The sequence below is a fragment of the Galendromus occidentalis genome, unplaced genomic scaffold (genome assembly GCF_000255335.2).
Source record: "Galendromus occidentalis unplaced genomic scaffold, Mocc_1.1 scf7180000077481, whole genome shotgun sequence".
NCBI classification, from domain to species: domain Eukaryota; kingdom Metazoa; phylum Arthropoda; class Arachnida; order Mesostigmata; family Phytoseiidae; genus Galendromus; species Galendromus occidentalis.
In genome coordinates this window covers 571269-591560 of record NW_003805469.1, presented here as the reverse complement: position 1 = coordinate 591560, position 20292 = coordinate 571269, and the positions used below count along the sequence as shown (strand labels likewise).

The following is a 20292-nucleotide window of genomic DNA, read 5'->3' as shown; positions in this document are numbered from 1 at the left end:
CGTCCCGATGGTCGACTCGGTGGCCCCTCTAGGGCACTCGTGTGACGTGGAAGAAGTTGTTCACGGCAAGTCAGGCTGATGTCTTGTTGAGGGAAAACCTGAGGATGCTCGACGAAGTGAGTGCCACCTTCCTGAAAAGAGCGCTCTGCCCGACCCGGAACGCACGGAAACGCCCAGTGTACGCTCAGTGGTTGGAGAATCTTAGTTTCGGTGTTAGCATCACTCGGAGGCTGGTCAAGCTGCTGACCAGTTCCACTGTGGATTTGTTGATCTGAATGTTCTTCTCGGCTCGCGCATATGCCTCCCCCGAGTTGCTGAAACGCATGATTTTGGTCTCGAGGACATTAACGCATGTTGTACTCCTAGCACCATTGAGTTGTTCGTCTCGAACAGCTCCCGAATCTAGCCTGACGTCAGTGCCTTAGCGGAGTCTTGAATCTCGACATGATGTCCCCTGGCGCTTGGAAGCAGGCGACGCTACCGATCTACGCAGGTGGCTTGGGAGGTCCCTCTGTCGCGGATCTGTCGACATGCGCGCACTTGGGCTCGTTGAGCCAATTTCTGGATCTGGCGTCAAGCATCTCTCCTCCGGAAGTCGCGGGTGACGGCCCTTTCGCAGAGCTTCCGGGACCGTTGGACAACTTCGCCCGGGGAAATCTCGCAGGCAAGCCTGGACAAGTTCGTCTTGGTGGCCCGTCGCTCCGAACTTTCTCGAGCTCTCCCCGGTCTCATAATTCGTGATCCTTCAGTTTCGCGAGAGTTCCCAGCACTGCTGGAGGGATCCTGCGCGAGATATACATGGTACCAGCGTTCTGGGAGCTTATGGTTATCGTTTCAGCGAGCCGTAGACGATTCGACCTGACTGCAGGTTCCCGCGCGGCGCGATGTGACTAACACGCGAGTCCGTGATGCACTTGATGTCGCACTGTTCGCACATCTGAACCGACGAGTGGTCGAGGTGTTAGCGCGTTTGTCACTTCTCGTGCATAGCCGCAACGACGCCGCTCGTGCGGAAAAGGTAATCACCATGTGCTACAATTTCGTGTTGGTTTTCGTGCTGGTACAGCCGTCGCTGCTGACGTAAGAACTTCGAATTGGGGAAACCTTGCCTGGGGAATCCGATATCCCACGCGATTCAACTCGCTATGGTGTTCCGCCGAGAACCGAGAGCTATCACTAGTTATCGACTTTCCGCGGCGCAGTTCGCTTGCGCACCACGTGGGCCGGACTTCTCCCGTCTGTAGTTCAATCTGGAATCTCCGCAATCATCGCCTCGACTCCCTCCCTGCCACTTTGCGGGGCGCAGAACATGTCGCCAATGATTCTGCCCCAGAGGAGCGGTCCGCAACCGAGAATTTCTTGAAACGACAAGTGAATTCTCATGGAATCCATTGCCTATGAACAGATCATTAATATTCGGTCCGATCTCAGTTTTTTGAGCCCTTTCAATGCCGATGCCACTACACCGTGTAGAATCTGCGCGAGGCTATGAACGATCTCATCCTCATCTGACGCGATATTTGGCGGGTCGGCCCTCTTTAGGGGCGGCGAAGCCGTCCTGAGTTAGGATTCCCTGCTATGTCAAGCGGTCTCCCATCTCGTTTTTTTGAGGGACCCGAGCATCTAGAATCCATGTTGCGTCTAATCAAGTCATCCAAGAACCCTCGTGATCAGGTTTGATCCTTTTTGTACGGGATTGACCGAATAGGAAGTTCGACTTGATCTAATTCAATCGATCCTGCTCGGTATCAAGGAGCGAAAAATCCGTGAATACAGGGAGAGCGGAGATTGCAGGGCGGAAAGAGAGGCTGGCCGATTATTATGTTCCGGCGTTGGCTCCATGACTCGAGATTTCGTAGGGGCCCATGATGATTCGATGACCACTGAGAATAACTCTCACCGACAAATCGACCACGCTCTGTATACTCGGAAGCGGTTTCGAGGTTCAAGATGGGATGAAATGCTTTCCGCATCGAAATTCGAAACACCGGTAGTTCGAGGTCTAGCGACAGCGATGAGGTCTGCTCTACGAATTTACGCCTTTTTTCACGGCCTGTTTTTCATGGCGCTCGGGCGATACTGGTGAAACATGCTAATCATTGTCAGTCGGATGTCGGAGCTCGCGGGGGCTTACACGAGTCGCGACTGATGTCGAGCTATTCATCCGACAGTCGTATTCACGCAAGGTCGAATCCCGGATGAAAAACACCGCAGCGAATGCTCTAGTCTCGCGAATGATGGTTGATCGCTCATCGACAGTCGGGTCCGGGGCTGCCTCGAACAAGGGCGCGGAAGCATCTCGTGTGCGCCACATGAATACCAAATTTGGAACGTCATACTCATCCTTCTTTATCTTTCAGGGCCTGCCCGTACTCGAGGCAATGCCCACCGGAGCAGCGAGTCGAGCACGTGCTGGTGAGTACATGATGACATTCGTCGTGGAGACCAGAGCTCAAGGCAGATCCAGTCGAGTGGCCTACACTTTTTCGGTAGCGGATGTGGAAAGGAAGCTGTGACGAGCGGACCAGGTCAATTGCGTATTCACTTCATCCGCACCATACTATCCTTCCCAACAGATAAACTATTTCCCTTAACTATCTCCCCCACTCCCCCAGCGAGACCGGAGAGACTTGTGGGAGAACTTCGGATTGAGGATCCATATTTATCTAATCCCTTTTCCAATCAGTATATTTTATGGCTGTAATCGATCGCAAGTGTCTCCAGGAGAGATAAAAATAGACCCATAAGAAGTCGGGCCGCGCGCAGATAACAGAGCCATACACACTCAGTCAGCTCTACGCGGTCGTTCACGACAGCTTCTGCCGCTCACGGCGCCCCGGTCAGCAGTCAGTCAGGCAGCCAGCTGATGATGGAGAAGAGTAGCTCCTGGGATTACAGTAAATCGGAGAAGTATCGAGTCGATCATGATCGACGTGGGTGTCCTTGACTCGCTGACTTGACTGACAGTGTGTGCGTGTCGGCTGCTACTCTTCTCCATCATCAGCTGGCTGACTGCCTGACTGACTGCGGGAGAAGTTGTCGTGAACGACCGCGCAGAGCTGACTGAGTGTGTATGGCTCTGTTATCTGAGCGCGGCCCGACTTCCTGTGGGTTTATTCTTATCTCTCCTGGAGACACTTGCTGTCGATGACAACCATAATATACACTGAAGGGAGAAGGGATTAAATAAATATGGGTCCTCGATCCGAAGTTCTCCCACAAGTCTCTTTGGTCTCTCTGAGGGCGGTCCGTTCGTCACAGTCCCCCCAGAGTTCCCGGAACAGGGTGTCGGGAATTGACTGTCATGGACCAACGCCACGCGCCAATCGCTTGAATTTGAAATGTTCCTCTATGGAGAGGGAAGAGCCGAATAACGGTGGATGCGCGGTTGGATCGGCCTTTTCTTCCGAGCTTCCGATGTGAACAGTCGTGTTATTCCTCGAAACAATGGACGCTCCACGTTCAAATGAGAAAAGGTGAAATTCTCCTTGAGTTGGTTTGTATTTCTCTCTTATTCCCAAGCTCCTGTTCGAGTACGGGTTACTCGACTTGTATCCCGCTAGGCGGGTGAACAAGCTCTCCTGTCTCGTCTGGGAATCCTTTGGCTCCGCGAGGCAGTCCCGGTATCGCGCCGCCTCGAGGCGTGCCCAGCTCGGCGGGGCGCGGTAGCGACCGGGTCAGCTTGGGCTGGCCCGGAAGCTTAAATTCTGCGTGCCGCCGCGCCGTCGAAATCTTCACGTGCGGGAGCCGCATGCGGTAGGCCTTGAATTTATCGTCGGTTATATCTTCAATTCAATGAAAACATAACCGACGTTACCCCGCATTCTGAGATTCTCCATTTGCGGCTAATAGCTCATACTAGAATCATAGCTCATACGGAGTACTCCAGTTTGGCCGATTCAATGGAACTCGACTCCTGATATGTCCGGCGGCGGTGGCAGCTCCGGTCTATAGAAACTTCAGATTGTTCGCAGATCTCAGTATTGCTCTCGCTGATTCGATCCCGGGTTCGATGCTGACTTTCGACAGCCCCATTTTCAGTGGGGAAGGAAGGGGTTTTCTATTGATGCTTGACAACATGTCGATTAAGGAAATCCTTCATGTTCATGGACTTGAATTCTGCGGCTCTATCACATTTATTCTGACTCTGCGAACCTAATGCCCAACCGAAGCCAGCTCAAGGATTCGGTGTGTCTCATCTTCTGATGGCACATTCTCATCTCAGAGGAGCGAGGCGCGGGCACTGCGGAGACTACACCTCGAGATAGAAGGTTCTGATTCGGCCAATCGGATTCCTGAGCTGGTAGCGCTGCGGCGCCACCTGCTCAACAATGGTCCTTGGTTCCTTTTACTTTGGAAGTAACTCCTTCGACAAACCCTGCCGGATCTTCTTTTTTCCGTCGAGACTGTTGAAGCTGAGCAAAACGTACATCATCACAATGATCGAGTATCTCATTTCAGGATCCGGGGGATCCAGCACTGGCGAACGGATGTCACCCCCCCGTGAAGACCGCTTGCGATGCACATGACATGTGCTACTACAAGCAACTACGCGGAGAAAAAAGAAAATTGTGATGACGCCTTCGAGTAAGTGACGGTAATTCGGTAATTGATTTCCAGTACCAACAATACCAGTGATAATTCCGCCTCTTATGCGAGCTCGCGGTCGTTCGGTGACTAGATGCCAAGTTGGTCTAATCTCCTCATTTTTTTCAGAAAACAAACGGCGCTAATCTGCCAGTCGGCCAGGAGGCCGACTGGCTGTGCCTGGGAGGCGGGTCGCGGTTTTTTTTTGTTCTTTTTCACAGTGGCGGTGGCGTCGAAAACAACGTAAGCTCTTCGAATTGGGGGATGCCTTGCCCGGGGAATCCGATATCCCACGCGATTCAACTCGCCATTGAGTTCCGCCGAGAACCGAGAGCTATCACTAGTCATTGAGTGTCCGCGGTGCAGTTCGCTTGCGCACCACGTGGGCCGGACTTCTCCCTCCTGTACTTCAATCTGGAATCTCCGCAATCATCGCCTCTACTTTCTCCCTGCCACTTTGCGGGGCGGAGAACATGTTGCCAATGATTCTGCCCCAGAGGATCGGTCTCCAACCGAGAACTTCTTGAGATGACAAGTGAATTCTCATAGAATCCATCGCCTATGAACAGATCATTAATCTTCGGTCCGATCTCAGTCTTGTGAGCCCCTCCAATGCCGATGCCACTACACCGTGTAGAGTTCTGCGCGAGGCTGTGAACGATCTCATCCTCATCTGACGCGATATTTCGCGGGACGGCCCTCTTTACGGGCGGCGAAGCCGTCCTGAGTTAGGATTTCCACCTATGTCAAGCGGTCTCTCATCTTGTTTTCTTGAGGGACCTGAGCATCTAGAATCCATGTCGCGTTTAATCAAGTTATCCAAGAACCCTCGTAATCAGGTTTGATCCTTTTGTACGGGACTGACCGAATAGGAAGTTTGACTTGACCTAGTCCAATCGATCCTTCTCGGTATCAAGGAGCGAAAAATCCGCGAATACAGGGAGAGCGGAGATGGCAGGGCGGGAACAGAGGCTGGCCGATTATAATGTTCCGGCGTTGGCTCAATGACTCGAGATTTCGTAGGGGCCCATGATGATTCGATGACCACTGAGAATAACTCTCACCGACAAATCGACCACTCGGAAGCGGTTTCGAGGTTCAAGATGGGATTAAATGCTTTCCGCATCGAAATTCGAAACACCGGTAGTTCGAGGTCTAGCGACAGCGATGAGGTCTGCTCTACGAATTCACGTGTTCCACTCGGCCTGTTTTTCATGGCGCTCGGGCGATACTGGTGAAACATACTACTCATTGTCAGTCGGATGTCGGAGCTCGCAGGGGCTTACACGATGTCGTTTGGAGCCATTCATCCGACAGTCGTATTCACGCAAGGTCGAATCCCGGATGAAAAACACCGCAGCGAATGCTCTAGTCTCGCGAATGACGGTTGATCGCTCATCGACAGTCGGGTCCGGGGCTCCGTCGAACAAGGGCGCGGGAGCATCCCGTGTGCGCCACATGGGTACGAAATTTGAAACGTCATACTAATCCTTCTTCATCTTTCAGAACCTGCCCGTACACGAGGCACTGCCCACCGGGGCAGCAAGTGAAGCACGTGCTGGTGAGTACATGTTGACATTCGTCGTGGAGACCAGAGCTTAAGGCAGATCCAGTCGAGTGGCCAACACTTTTTCAATAGCAGATGTGGAAACGAAGCTGTGACGAACGGACCAGGTCCATTGCGCATTTTAGCCATCCGCACCAAACTATCCTACCCTACAGATAAACTATATCCCTTAACTGTCTCAACCACTCCCTCAGAGAGACCAAAGAGTCTGAGGGAGAACTTCGGATCGAGGACCCATATTTATTCATTCCATTTTGCAATCAGTGCATTTTATGGTTGTCATCGATAGCAAGTGTCTCAAGGAGAGATAAGAATGAACCCATAGGAAGTCGGGCCGCACTCAGATAACAGAGCCATACACACTCCGTCAGCTCTACGCAGTCGTTCACGACAGCTTCAGCCGCTCACTGCGCCACTGTCAGCAGTCAGTCAGGCAGCTAGCCGATGATGGAGAAGAGTAGCTCCTGGGATTACAGTAAATCGGAGGAGTATCCAGTCGATAATGATGACGACGTGGGTGTCCTTCACGCCGTCGAAATCTTTACGTGCGGGAGCGATTTAAGGCCTTGAATTTATCGTCGTCGCTTATATCTTCAACTCAATGAAAACATAACCGACGTTTCCCCTCATTCATGGATTCTCCATCCGCGGCTAATAGCTCATACTAGAATCATAGCTCATACGGAGTACTCCAGTTTGGCCGATTCAATGGAACTCGACTCCTGATATGTCCGGCGGCGGTGGCAGCTCCGGTCTATAGAAACTTCAGATTGTTCGCAGATCTCAGTATTGCTCTCGCTGATTCGATCCCGGGTTCGATGCTGACTTTCGACAGCCCCATTTTCAGTGGGGAAGGAAGGGGTTTTCTATTGATGCTTGACAACATGTCGATTAAGGAGATCCTTCATGTTCATGGACTTGAATTCTGCGGCATTATTACATTCATTCTGACTCTGCAAACCTAATGCCCAGCCGAAGCCAGCTCGAGCGTCTTCGAATGCCACCGTCTCATCCAAGAAGAGCAAGGTGCGGGCGCTGCGGATAGTACACCTCGAGAAAGAAGGTTCTGATTCGGCCAATCGGATCCCTGAGCTGGTAGCGCTGCAGCGCCACCTGCCTTACCATGGTCCTTGGTTCCTTTTACTTCCGAAGTAACTCCTTCGACAAACCCTGCCGGATCTTCTTTTTTCCGTCGAGATTGTTGAAGCTGAGCGGAACGGACATCATCACAATGATCGAGTATCTCATTTCAGGATCCCGGGGATCCAGCACTCGCAAACGGATGCGGGCCTGGGCCCTACGACCTCAGTACGAGGTTCGTACCGGTCCAGGCCGCCTGTATAAAGCACGACAAATGCTACAGCGACTCCCGGTTTGCAATGGAGCGCTGCGACGCGCGCTTCTGGTAAGTGACGGTAATTCGGTAATTGATTTCCAGTACCAGCAATACCAGTGATAATTCCGCCTCTTATTCGAGCTCACGGTCGTTCGGTGATTAGATGCCAAGTTGGTCTAATCTCCTCATTTTTTTCAGGGCCCGCCTGAACGAGACGTGCGCTGCACGTTCTCTAAGCGGGCCCAGGAGCAAAACACCCATTGTGTACCGGTAAGTAAAAAAAAAAACACCCATTGTAAGCTGCTTCCGTGAGATGAGGGAATATTTCTCAATCCTATGGGCTCGATCGATCGTCGACTAGATTCACATTTGATGATCCCGTCTGAAAACGTCGACGGTAATTAGTAGCAATTTAACCGTCGAGAGCATCGCGCTTCTCACACTACTTGTCGACTGTCGACGTCTTCCGCATCAGAATTCCGCTTTCCGGAGGTTGCGCATTCCTTTGCTCAATTGAGCTTCCCACACTTCACTACTGGAGTAAAGAGGGATCAGAGTTGCTCTCAGCCTGCCTTCGGGATCTGCGCTGCGGGGCCGTATCATTGGAGTGCATTCACTGTTCTCGAGGGGGCCGTTGCTCGTCGCCTGCCTGGGCACGCTGGCACCGAAGACCGTATCATACGATAGGAAAATCGAGAAGTCTCGAAATTTTGATCGGCGTGACTCGAGCATTTTCTTGACGCTATTTCGATCAACCTTCAATTAATTGACTCGGTCTGTCGGGCAGAGAATTGCTTGCGAATCGTGTTTTCAAGCAAGATTCAAGCCGTCATTGGTGAATAGTCGCGTATGGGACGGGCTAGGAATGGAGTCCTGAATCTAAACGTGACGTCCCCTGGCGCTTGGAAGCAGGCGACGCTACCGATCTACGCAGGTGGCTTGGTGGTCCCTCCGTCGCGGATCTGTCGACATGCGCGCACTTGGGGTGTCGAGCCAATTTCTGGATCTGGCGTCAAGCATCTCTAATCCGGGAGTCGCGGATGACGGCCCTTTCGCAGAGCTTCCGGGACCGTTGGACAACTTCGCCCGGGGCAATCTCGCAGGCAAGCCTGGACAAGGTCGTCGTGGAGGCCCGTCGCTCCGAACTTTCTCGAGCTCTCCCCGGTCTCATAATTCGTGATCCTTCAGTTTTGCGTTCCTAGAAGTGCTGGAGGGATCCTGCGCGAGATATACATGGTTCCAGCGTTCTGGGAGCTTATGGCTATCGTTTCAGCGAGCCGTAAATGATTCGACCTGACTGCAGGTTCCCGCGCGGCGCGATGTGACTAACACGCGAGTCCGTGATGCACTTGATGTCCCACTGTTTGCACATCTGAACCAACGGGTGTTCGAGTGGTTAGCGCGTTTGTCACTTCTCGTGCATAGCCGCAACGACGCCGCTCGCGCGGGAGGGTGTGGGGTTCGATACCTGCTACCGTATTAATATTCAGGTACTCGGCCTCAATCCTTCTGGGTACATTTGGTCTATGGATCCGTCCTCGGAAGCAATGTGAATAAAAGTACCCGGAACGTCAAGCCTCAGCTTAGTGGTCCCGAAAAAATTTGTTCGCACATCTCAACCAAAACACGGGGGCGTTCCAACAGCTGTTCCCGTTCCAGCCAAAAATGTTGCTCATGTTGGTGCTCATTCTCCAGGTTTTTTTGCAGTCGTCGAAGCAGACGTAAGCACTTCGAATTTTGGGGGATGCCTTGCCTGGGGAATCCGATATCCCACGCGATTCAACTCGCCATTGAGTTCCGCCGAGAACCGAGAGCTATCACTAGTCATTGAGTGTCCGCGGTGCAGTTCGCTTGCGCACCACGTGGGCCGGACTCCTCCCGTCTGTAGCTCAATCTGGAATCTCCGCAATCATCGTCTCGACTTCCTCCCTGCCACTTTGCGGGGCGGAGAATATGTCGCCAATGATTCTGCCCCAGAGGAGCGGTCCCCAACCGGGAATTTCTTGAAACGACAAGTGAATTCTCATAGAATCCATTGCCTATGAACTATGAACAGATCATTAATATTCGGTCCGATCTCAGTTTTGTGAGCCCTTCCAATGCCGATGCCACTACACCGTGTGGAGTTCTGCGCGAGGCTGTGAACGATCTCATTCTCATCTGACGCGGTATTTGGCGGCTCGGCCCTCTTCAGGGGTGGCGAAGCCGTCCTGAGTTAGGATTCCTTTCTATGTCTATTTCAAGCGGTCTCTCATCTTGTCATCTTGAGTGACCTGAGCATCTAGAATCCCTGTTGCGTGAAATCAAGTAATCAAAGAACCCTCGTAATCAGGTTCGATCCTTTTTTACGGGACTGACCGAATAGGAAGTTTGACTTGATCTAGTCCAATCGATCCTGCTCGGTATCAAGGAGCGAAAAATCCGTGAATACAGGGAGAGCGGAGATTGCAGGGCGGAAAGAGAGGCTGGCCGATTATTATGTTCCGGCGTTGGCTCCATGACTCGAGATCTCGTAGGGACCCTTGATGATTCGATGACCGCTGAGAATAATTCTCACCGACAAATCGACCACGCTCAGTATACTCGGAAGCGGTTTCGAGGTTCAAGATGGGATTAAATGCTTTCCGCATCGAAATTCGACACACCGGTAGTTCTAAGTCTAGCGACAGCGATGAGTCTGCTCTAGGAATTTTCGCCCTCCACTCGGCCTGTTTTTCATAGCGCTCGGGCGATACTGGTGAAACATGCTAATCATTGTCAGTCGGATGTCGGAGCTCGCGGGGGCTTACACGATGTCGTTTGGAGCCATTCATCCGACAGTCGTATTCACGCAAGGTCGAATCCCGGATGAAAAACACCGCAGCGAATGCTCTAGTCTCGCGAATGATAGTTGATCGCTCATCGACAGTCGGCTCCGGGGCTCCGTCGAACGAGGGCGCGGAAGCATCTCGTGTGCGCCACAAGGGTACGAAATTTGGATCGTCATAGTAATCCTTCTTTATCTTTCAGGGCCTGCCCATACGAGAGGCCATGCCCTGCGGGGCAGCGAGTCGTGCCGGTGCTGGTGAGTACATGTTGACATTCGTCGTGGAGACCAGAGCTTGAGGCAGATCCATTCGAGTGGCCAACACTTTTTCCATAGCAGATGTGGAAACGAAGCTGCGACGAACGGACCAGGTCCATTGCGCATTTTAGCCATCCGCACCAAACTATCCTACCCTACAGATAAACTATTTCCCTTAACTGTCTCAACCACTCCCTCAGAGAGACCAAAGAGTCTGAGGGAGAACTTCGGATCGAGGATTCATATTTATTTATTCCATTTTCCAATCAGTGCATTTTATGGTTGTCATCGATGGCAAGTGTCCCCAGGAGAGATAAGAATGAACCCATAGGAAGTCGGGCCGCGCTCAGATAACAGAGCCATACACACTCAGTCAGCTCTACGCAGTCGTTCACGACAGCTTCAGCCGCTCACTGCGCCACTGTCAGCAGCCAGCCGATGATGGAGAAGAGTAGCTCCTGGGATTACAGTAAATCGGAGGAGTATCCAGTCGATAAAGATCGACGTGGGTGTCCTTCACGCCGTCGAAATCTTTACGTGCGGGAGCGATTGAAGGCCTTGAATTTATCGTCGTCGCTTATATCTTCAACTCAATGAAAACATAACCGACGTTTCCCCTCATTCATGGATTCTCCATCCGCGGCTAATAGCTCATACTAGAATCATAGCTCATACGGAGTACTCCAGTTTGGCCGATTCAATGGAACTCGACTCCTGATATGTCCGGCGGCGGTGGCAGCTCCGGTCTATAGAAACTTCAGATTGTTCGCAGATCTCAGTATTGCTCTCGCTGATTCGATCCCGGGTTCGATGCTGACTTTCGACAGCCCCATTTTCAGTGGGGAAGGAAGGGGTTTTCTATTGATGCTTGACAACATGTCGATTAAGGAGATCCTTCATGTTCATGGACTTGAATTCTGCGGCATTATTACATTCATTCTGACTCTGCAAACCTAATGCCCAGCCGAAGCCAGCTCGAGCGTCTTCGAATGCCACCGTCTCATCCAAGAAGAGCAAGGTGCGGGCGCTGCGGATAGTACACCTCGAGAAAGAAGGTTCTGATTCGGCCAATCGGATCCCTGAGCTGGTAGCGCTGCGGCGCCACCTTCCTTACCATGGCCCTTGGTTCCTTTTACTTCCGAAGTAACTCCTTCGACAAACCCTGCCGGATCTTCTTTTTTCCGTCGAGATTGTTGAAGCTGAGCGGAACGGACATCATCACAATGATCGAGTATCTCATTTCAGGATCCGGAGGATCCGGCACTGGCCAACGGGTGTGGCCCGACCCGGTACGACCTCAGTACGAGGTTCGTACCGGTCAAGGCCGCGTGTAACGAGCACGACCAGTGCTATAGATACCCCCGGTATACAATGGAAGACTGCGACGAGAACTTCTGGTAAGTGACGGTAATTCGGTAATTGATTTCCAGTACCAGCAATACCAGTAATAATTCCGCCTCTCATGCGAGCTTACCGACGGGTGGTCGAGTGGTTAGCGCGCTTGTCACTTCTCGTGCGAGCATGCGTTTCACTTCGTGAAATGCCGCAACGACGCCGCTCGCGCGGGAGGGTGTGGGGGTTCGATCCCTGCTGCCGGAAAAATGTTCCTTACGGAAACGCAGGTACTCGGCCTTGATCCTCCTGGGTACATTTGCTCTATGGATCCGTCCTCGGAAGCAATGTGAACAACAGTACCCGGGACGTTAAACCTTAGCTGTGTGGTTCAGCCCGAAAAAGTTAGGGACTGGTCCGTTATATTCATTGTGTTTCTTGAAGACCTTCCCCTCATAATCATGACCTAAATGCTTCTTCCACCACGCACGCCGACTCTCATGTTAGTCGGGTGATAATTCCTCTCGAAGAAAACCTTGCCCGCTGTCAAGACATTTTGAGGGACAACGTAATCGCCGATTGCTTCTGCGCTGTTTGGAGGAGGTTCCGGGACCTCGAGACCTGACGAGACGTTCCGGTAAGTGGCGGTAATTCGGCGATTGATTTTCAGTACCAGCAATACCAGTAATAATTCCGCCTCTTATGCGAGCTTACGGTCTTTCGGTGATTAGATGCCAAGTTGGTCTAATCTCCTCATTTTTTTCAGGGCCCGCATGAACGAGACGTGCGCCGCCGCTTATTGGTCGGGCACCTGCGCTGTGAAAGCAGCGTGGATGTACCGGGCCGTGCGCGATCTCGGGTGCTACTTCTATCGGCAGGCCCAGAGCGCCAACACAAAATGCTCAATGGTAAGCTGCTTCCGTGAGATGAGGGAATGTTTCTCAATCCTATGGGCTCGATCGATCGTCGACTAGATTCACATTTGATGATCCCGTCTGAAAACGTCGACGGTTTTTAGTAGCAATTTAACCGTCGAGAGCATCGCGCTCCTCATACTACTTGTCGACTGTCGACGTCTCCCGCATCGGAATTCCGCTTCCCGGAGGTTGCGCATTAAACTGCTCAATTGAGCTTCCCACGCTTCACTACTGTAGTTAAGAGGGATCAGAGTTGCTCTCAGCCTGACCTCGGGATCTGCGCTGCGGGGCCGTATCATTGGAGTGCATTCACTGTTCTCGAGAGGGCCGATGCTCGTCGCCTGCCTGGGCACGCTGGTACCGAACACCGAAGAGTGTATCATCCGATAGGAAAATGCGCAGTCTTGCAATTTTGATCGGCGTGACTCGAGCTTTTTCTTGACGCTATTTCAATCAACCTTCAATTACCTAATCAACGATGATCGACATGGTAGGCGGCGCAGTACGCTGCGGCGGGAGGCATACGAATCGAATACTCTGGAAATTATTCTAAAATACTCTCGAATTTCCCCCCATTGGGGCTTACACTTCATGAATGGATCGGATTCACCGTGGTTGGAGACTATCGCCATGGAATCCCAACTGAGTCGCTTCATGAGGCGCGCATATCCGATGGATGAGGACGGCAAGACAATGAGGCAGGAGTCTTCGATGAGCGTCTCGGTTCGTTGATTCGGCAATGATTGAACGGGTCCCGGTTGATGGTGTGGTGAACCCGAAGGCGCGGACATTGAGAAGAAGAATCTTCAGTTTTTCGGGTAGAGAATTGCTTGCGAATCGTGTTTCAAGCATGATTCGATTCGAGCCCGGCACGAGTCCACCGATGGCGCGTGTTCGAGTTGCAGTGTCCCGAACGGAGTCGTTAACGGTAAAGTCCTCTATCGATGCAAGAAATGGTTGGATCCGAGCTTCCGACGGCGGCAGCGTCATGCTATAGCTCGAGTAGAAGTCGTTGTAGTCGTCGACGCCATGATCGGCAGCGTCGTCGGAAGCAATGCATTGCGCGGTTGTATCAGATGGTAGAACTCCGTTCGATGTTTGTGTAGAAATCGATTATTATGATCCCATATTCAAAACTCCCGGAAGGTGTCACGTCATACTAACATGATTCCAAATGTCTAACGTGATCGTTGGTCTTCTCTCAATCGCAGGGAAATACGAGCGCCCCGAGCAGGACCTGAGCTAGCTCGAGCTGACCAAAGCTAGCCGTAACGTCACACTCACCAGTATATAGACCCGTTGATCGGAATAAAGCTCAAAGCCTCAGTAGTCACCATCCAGACTACACCCAACAACTCTCGTGTATTACTTCCATTCTTCCAACCAACAGCTATTCTGATGTGGACTGTGCGGTAGTCAACTTCCATCGAGACAGGACATCATCGTTCTCTTCCAAACACCGTCCAAATCCATAACCCTACCGTCGCATCAGATGGTAGAACTCCTTTCGTGTAGAGTTCGATTATTATGATCCCATATTCGGAGCTCCCGGAAGGTGTCACGTCATACTCACATGATTCCAAATGTCTAACGTGATCGTTGGTCTTCTCTCAACACGGGAGGCGGGACACGAGGCCCGAAAGTAGTTTCTGATCGGTTTCGGTGGATTCAATGTCCAACCCAACACACAGTGGCAACGTTGGGTCGAGTCAGAGGGATAACAGGTATTATCTCTCTGACTCGACCCAACGTTACGACTGTGTCTTGGGTTGGACATTGAATCCACCGAAACCGATCAGAAACTACTTTCGCGTCTCGTGTCCCGCGTTAAGAGAAGACCAACGATCACGTTAGACATTTGGAATCATTTAAGTATGAGGTGACACCTCCCGGGAATTTTGAATATGGGATCATAATAATCGAATTCTACACGAACGGAATTTTGCCATCTGAAGCGACGGTAGGGTTATGGATTTGGACGGTGTTCGAAAGAGAACGATGATGTCCTGTCTCGATGGGAGTAGACTACCGCACAGTCCACATCAGAATAGGTGTGGGTTGGAAGAAGGGAAGTCATACACGGGAGTTGTTGGGTGTAGTCTGGATGGTGACTACTGAGACTTTGAGCTTTATTCCGATGAACGGGTCTATATGCTGGTGAGTAATGCAGTGAGTGGAGGCTAGCTTAGGTCAGCTCGAGCTAGCTTAGGTCCTGCTCGGGGCGCTCGTATTTCCCTGCAATTGAGAGAAGACCAACGATCACATTAGACATTTGGAATCATGTAAGGATGACGTGACACCTTCCGGGAGTTTTGAATATGGGATCATAATAATCGAATTCTACACAAACGGAGTTCTACCATCTGATACGACCGCGCAATGCATTGCTTCCGACGACGCTGACGATCATAGCGTCGACAACTACCAACGACTTCTACTCGAGCAATAGCATGACGTCGCCGCCGTCGAAAGCTCGGATCTAACGATTTGCTGCACCGAGGGCTAAAGGACATTACCGTTAACGACTCCGTTCGGAACACTGCAACTCGAACACCCGCTATCGGTGGACTCGTGCCGGGCTCGAATCGAATCATAGGAAAGAGTCACACGCTCCACGCAACAACCGTTTTAGCACGGAGACGGAATACCCCCTCATGCCACAAGTTCTAAGTGCTTGGCATAGAATGGAAGACGTGTCTTCTCTTACCGCGCGCTACCTCTTCCCATACCCCGTTCAGCTCTACGATCGCTCAGTGTGTACCAGTAGCCGAACTTACTCCACATGTAAGTGTTCACATTAGACTCCAACAGACTCTGAGTGACAAGTCGGAACTCGATTCCATGCCCTGAAACCTGCCGTGTGGCGTACGAGGAATACCGTGGACGCCTGAACGGACACCACCGACCAGGTTTTACGTCATCGTTCCGGCCTCACTAGATATCAATGAAGAATTCAAGAATGGTATCTCCATGGTCGTATAGAAATAAGCATTCCTGGCCCAAGAGAAACCATCTCGATGACAACTCTTTTCTTATCTCAGGTGGTCGCTGGAACGCTGAATACTCTGGATCTCCAAGTCGGAGCCTCGGGATGCACTCTGAAGAGCGAATACGACCGCGCCCGCTGCAAGGTCCAGGCATCGTCAGAATCTCGCATTGCATCGCCAAAGTGCACGTCCAGGTCTGGATGAAACCCCAGAATGCGGTGACCGAGTGGAATTGTGAAAGTCAAATTCCTCAAACAGACTCGATTGTTATATGGAAACGCCTCGACAACTCCTCGTATCCTTCACTGAGCTTATGTTTTTAGCGTAGAACTACGCTATAGCCCCCGGTAGGTGGACAAGATGGGGTGCGAATCGTGAAAAGTGGTCACAAACTCCATCGTCGATGTTCTCGAAAACAAAGCATTTCATCAGGAAAACTGTTATGGGCAAATATGTGGGAGAGCTTGTGAGGCATCGTCAGAAGGTCATGCCGAACTCGAGAATCCTTTCTTCGGGTTAAAATAGGCCAAAATATAGGCTCGAGCTCAAAGTACTCGAGAAGTACGCATCCTAGCACAAATATCGTGATGGCAAGAAATGTTTAGCTTCGGCAACTTCCACCGTCTAGACCAGCGGTTCCCAACCTGGGAGCCGCGGCTCCCCTAGGAGCCGCGAGACTTTTCTGGGGGAGCCGCGGACGAATTTCTGGTGTAGGTCCGGGCCGTCAGGGTTTGTCAATTCCAAGGGAAGGTTCCGGAACGGATCGACTTCCTCTGCCACGGTTGTGTTCCCGCCATTCCGCCCAACTCTATCGAGGAGTGAACGAAGCTAAAATAAAATCTCACTCGCTTTCACACCACCGCACGGAGCACCTTTTGTTTCCTTGTGTCTTCCCCGCCGAGAACACTTCATCCACCACTAAGCTTTTTCCCGTTAGGTTCGAGAAGCTCAACTCTTCTCTTCCGTCGAGAGAGATTGGACTCATTTGTCAGAGAGCTCTGGTATGCCCGCGAGGCTACCTTCTCCAGCCAGGAGCTGCTTGTCTCCGGAGATTCCCATTCAGTCTCTTTAACGGGGAATTGACGGGAGGGAGGCGGAATATTTGTAAACAATATATGTACATGCAAGCTATGAGTGCCGGAATTGAGCTGCGAATGGTCCTTTTAGGGGAAAAAGAAGGGAGATTAGGTAGGAGCCGCGGGAGCCGCGTGGGCACTGGGTATCCTGGGAGACGCGGGAGCCGCGTGGGCACTGGGTATCCTGGGAGCCGCGGGAGCCGCGTGGGCACTGGGATCCTGGGAGCCGCGGGAGCCGCGTGGGCACTGGGTATCCCGGGAGCCGCGGGAGCCGCGTGGGCACTGGGATCCTGGGAGCCGCGGGGGAATTCCGGGTTCGCTAGGGAGCCGCGGAGCCAAAAAGGTTGGGAACCGCTGGTCTATTCGAATTCCCGGCTCCAAGTGAAAATGACGCTCACCGAATGGACTGAAATCGAGTCGGCGTCGGCGCTCTCTGAGGAATCCTCGTTCTTCAAGAAGCTAAGTAGATGGCCTTCTTGTGCGGATCGCAGTGGGAGGTTCCCTCTGAGCTCTCCAAGAGCACTTCGTTCAGCGGCATGCTTCTTCCCTGGCAGAGGATCACTCAGAAGCTCCAGTACCCTTATGATCTTCTCGACTGAATGATGCTCGTTTATATTCACGGTGAGAATACCATCATGATCATAAATTAGTCGGAGAGTTTCTTCGGTTGAAGAAAATAATTGATCTGGGATTTCCTATTCACCCGATTCTGACAAATGTCGTATTCATTCTGGCTCACAGGCCCTTATGATGAGATTCATGAGATGATAAGACATCGAAAGGATCATTGATCAGCACAATGATTGATTGTACCTATGCTAGCCGTGCCCGTCGCGCGTTGCCGCGAGCATCCCGTGTTCCTCCCCGTTTGTTGTTCTTCCCTTTGCGCGTTTTTCCGATTTTCGCTCTCTTCAATTTCCTCCATCTCCCTTCTCCTTCCGCCCCGTTTCATCTTATATCCTCTTTTTCGTCTAATTTCTCAATTCTTTCCCGTTCCCCCCTGTACCCCCTTTCCTCTCTATAACCCCTGAATCCCCTTTCTCTCTAAACCCCTGTTTCTCTCTTTTTCCCCCTTTGCCCCTATATCCTCCTTTCCGATGCTCGATCCGCTCCTCTCGATTACAACGCTTCCCGTTGTTCCCCCGTATCTTTCACTCATCTCCCTACCTTTCCCCCGAATCTCACGTTCCTCTCGGTCTCGGACAGCACCTTCGTCGGTGAGTTTCAGTGTCTCCGAGGAACGTCTGACAATCGATTGACCCACAACTCTCTCTTTAGAAACCGCCTAATGTCTTGTAGTCCAACCTCTTGCCAAAAAATATTGAATTGCATCGGTCCCGCGCAACCAGATGGAATCAGTCCAGCTTCATTACAGCGGAACCGAAAATCCAAGAACTGAAGAACTTGTCGTCCCTAGGTGTCTATGCGAACGATTTGAGTACCAGAGAACTCAATATCTCGAGTGAATCTCTCCGCTCGCTCGCGATCGGGTAAGGAAGCTCTGTAGTCCTCCATCGGAGCACACCGGGGCTCATCCTCGGTTAGATTCACTTCCAAAGAGATGTAGACAATCGAGCCTAAGGTTTCTGTCTTCCCGGACGAGCAGGAATTGTAATATCACGACCGTCAATTCTCACATCTGGAGTGGGTTACCGCGCTTACATTTTTCATGGCGCACGGGCGATACTGGTGAAACATACTACTCATTGTCAGTCGGATGTCGGAAGTCGCGGGGGTTCACACGATGTCGTTTGGAGCCATTCATCCGACAGACGTATTCTCGCAAGGTCGAATCCCGGATGAAAAACACCGCAGCGAATGCTCTAGTCTCGCGAATGACGGTTGATCGCTCATCGACAGTCGGTTCCGGGACTTCGTCGAACAAGGGCGCGGGAGCATCTCGTGTGCGCCACATGGGTACGAAATTTGAAACGTCATACTAATCCTTCTTTATCTTTCAGAACTTGCCCGTACACGAGGCACGGCCCACCGAGGCAGCAGGTGAAGCACGTGCTGGTGAGTACATGTTGACATTCGTCGTGGAGACCAGAGCTTAAGGCAGATCCAGTCGAGTGGCCAACACTTTTTCAATAGCAGATGTGGAAACGAAGCCGTGACGAACAGACCAGGTTTATTGCGCATTTTATTCATCCGCACCAAACTATCCTACCCTTCAGATAAACTCTTTCCCTTAACTATCTCACCCACTCCCTCAGAGAGACCGGAGAGTCTGACAAGTAAACATTCTTTTTTGAAAATGACAATCGCCTGGTTTGACATGCTTTTTTGAAAGTTTCCGAGCCCCGGAGCAACCCCGAGTCGTTTTTCCCTACTGTTCTGCCTTCCCATTATTTCGCTTGTTTCAAGAAGATAGATATCCGACTTTCAGGAAGAGGGAAACGACAAGGATTTCGGGTCGAACGATGCCACCTCAGGCTCCGGAGATGAAGTGGACTCAGATTTCGACATTGACGAGAATGACGAGGTCGTCAGCGATCAGGAAGATGGACGAAGACCGAGGAAGCGGAGAGCCGTATCTACGGAACCCTACAAAGAGCCTAGAGGTGAGTTATGCTCACTGATAAGCACCTCTTCCAGCTCTCTTTTGCGCGTGAACAGGATAACTGAGCTGTCTGTGAACGTAGCGTCAAGTTCCGTCTCTGTGCTTCCAGCGAGCCGACCCCCGACGGGCGAACCACGAGTAACGAGTCCCCGTCGCAGCATCGACGATGAGCTCATGCATACTTCTACTCCCGAGTCCTTGGGGGAAAGGAAATCCAAGCGAAAATCGACGCAAGCCAAAAGCCAAGCTGTCGAGGCCCGACGGAGACAAGAGGCCGAATCAGCGAAGAATAGGCGTCGGATCAAGAGGGAAGAAGAAAGAGAAATTACGCGGGAAGAGGTGCTCGGGAAGGAAGCGAAACAGACAGAAATTGAGAATATCAAATCATTGGAAAGGTTTGTTTTCTTCCCGGATGCCTATATGTCTCAGCTCTCGAGTTCGCGCTCTGACTACTGCTACGTGTGAATCATCTCTGTCGGGTCATATGATGACGACTTCCTCTGAACTCTATGAATAATCCGCATTCCTCCGCAGGTACCAGCAGCTGGAGATTGAGAAGAAGAAAACGATGCGCGCTAAACAAGTCATGAGAGGTCCAATGATACGCTTCCAATCAATAGCGATGCCGCGCATCGAAGAAGTGAGCCCGTCGGAGGGCGAGGAGGTCTTATCTCTGGACGGAAAACTAGAAGGGAAAATGAACGTTTTGGAAACCGGCCGCTGCATGCGGAACTTCATCACCTTCCCAGATGAATCGATCCTCAAAAAGATCTTCCCTCAACACAAACCTCGCCCGGCGACGAAGAACTTCTGTCCGATCTCACGTCCAACCCGCCAGATACTTCGATCCCGTGACTCACATC

The 20292-nt window shown here is 51.6% G+C and overlaps 1 protein-coding gene across 1 annotated transcript in view; it reads left to right on the top strand.

The window, feature by feature from the left end:
* The first annotated feature begins 1027 nt into the window (after positions 1-1027).
* LOC100904191 (uncharacterized) overlaps positions 1028-20292 on the top strand; it is a 24859-nt gene continuing 5594 nt past the window's right edge. The window contains exons 1-11 of the mRNA XM_029112049.1: positions 1028-1080; positions 6094-6148; positions 7408-7559; positions 7689-7760; positions 10500-10554; positions 11800-11951; positions 12653-12794; positions 14450-14476; positions 19256-19430; positions 19539-19824; positions 19964-20152. Coding sequence (XP_028967882.1) covers positions 1028-1080; positions 6094-6148; positions 7408-7559; positions 7689-7760; positions 10500-10554; positions 11800-11951; positions 12653-12794; positions 14450-14476; positions 19256-19430; positions 19539-19824; positions 19964-20152 — 1358 coding nt within the window. The remainder of the gene's footprint in view (positions 1081-6093; positions 6149-7407; positions 7560-7688; positions 7761-10499; positions 10555-11799; positions 11952-12652; positions 12795-14449; positions 14477-19255; positions 19431-19538; positions 19825-19963; positions 20153-20292) is intronic.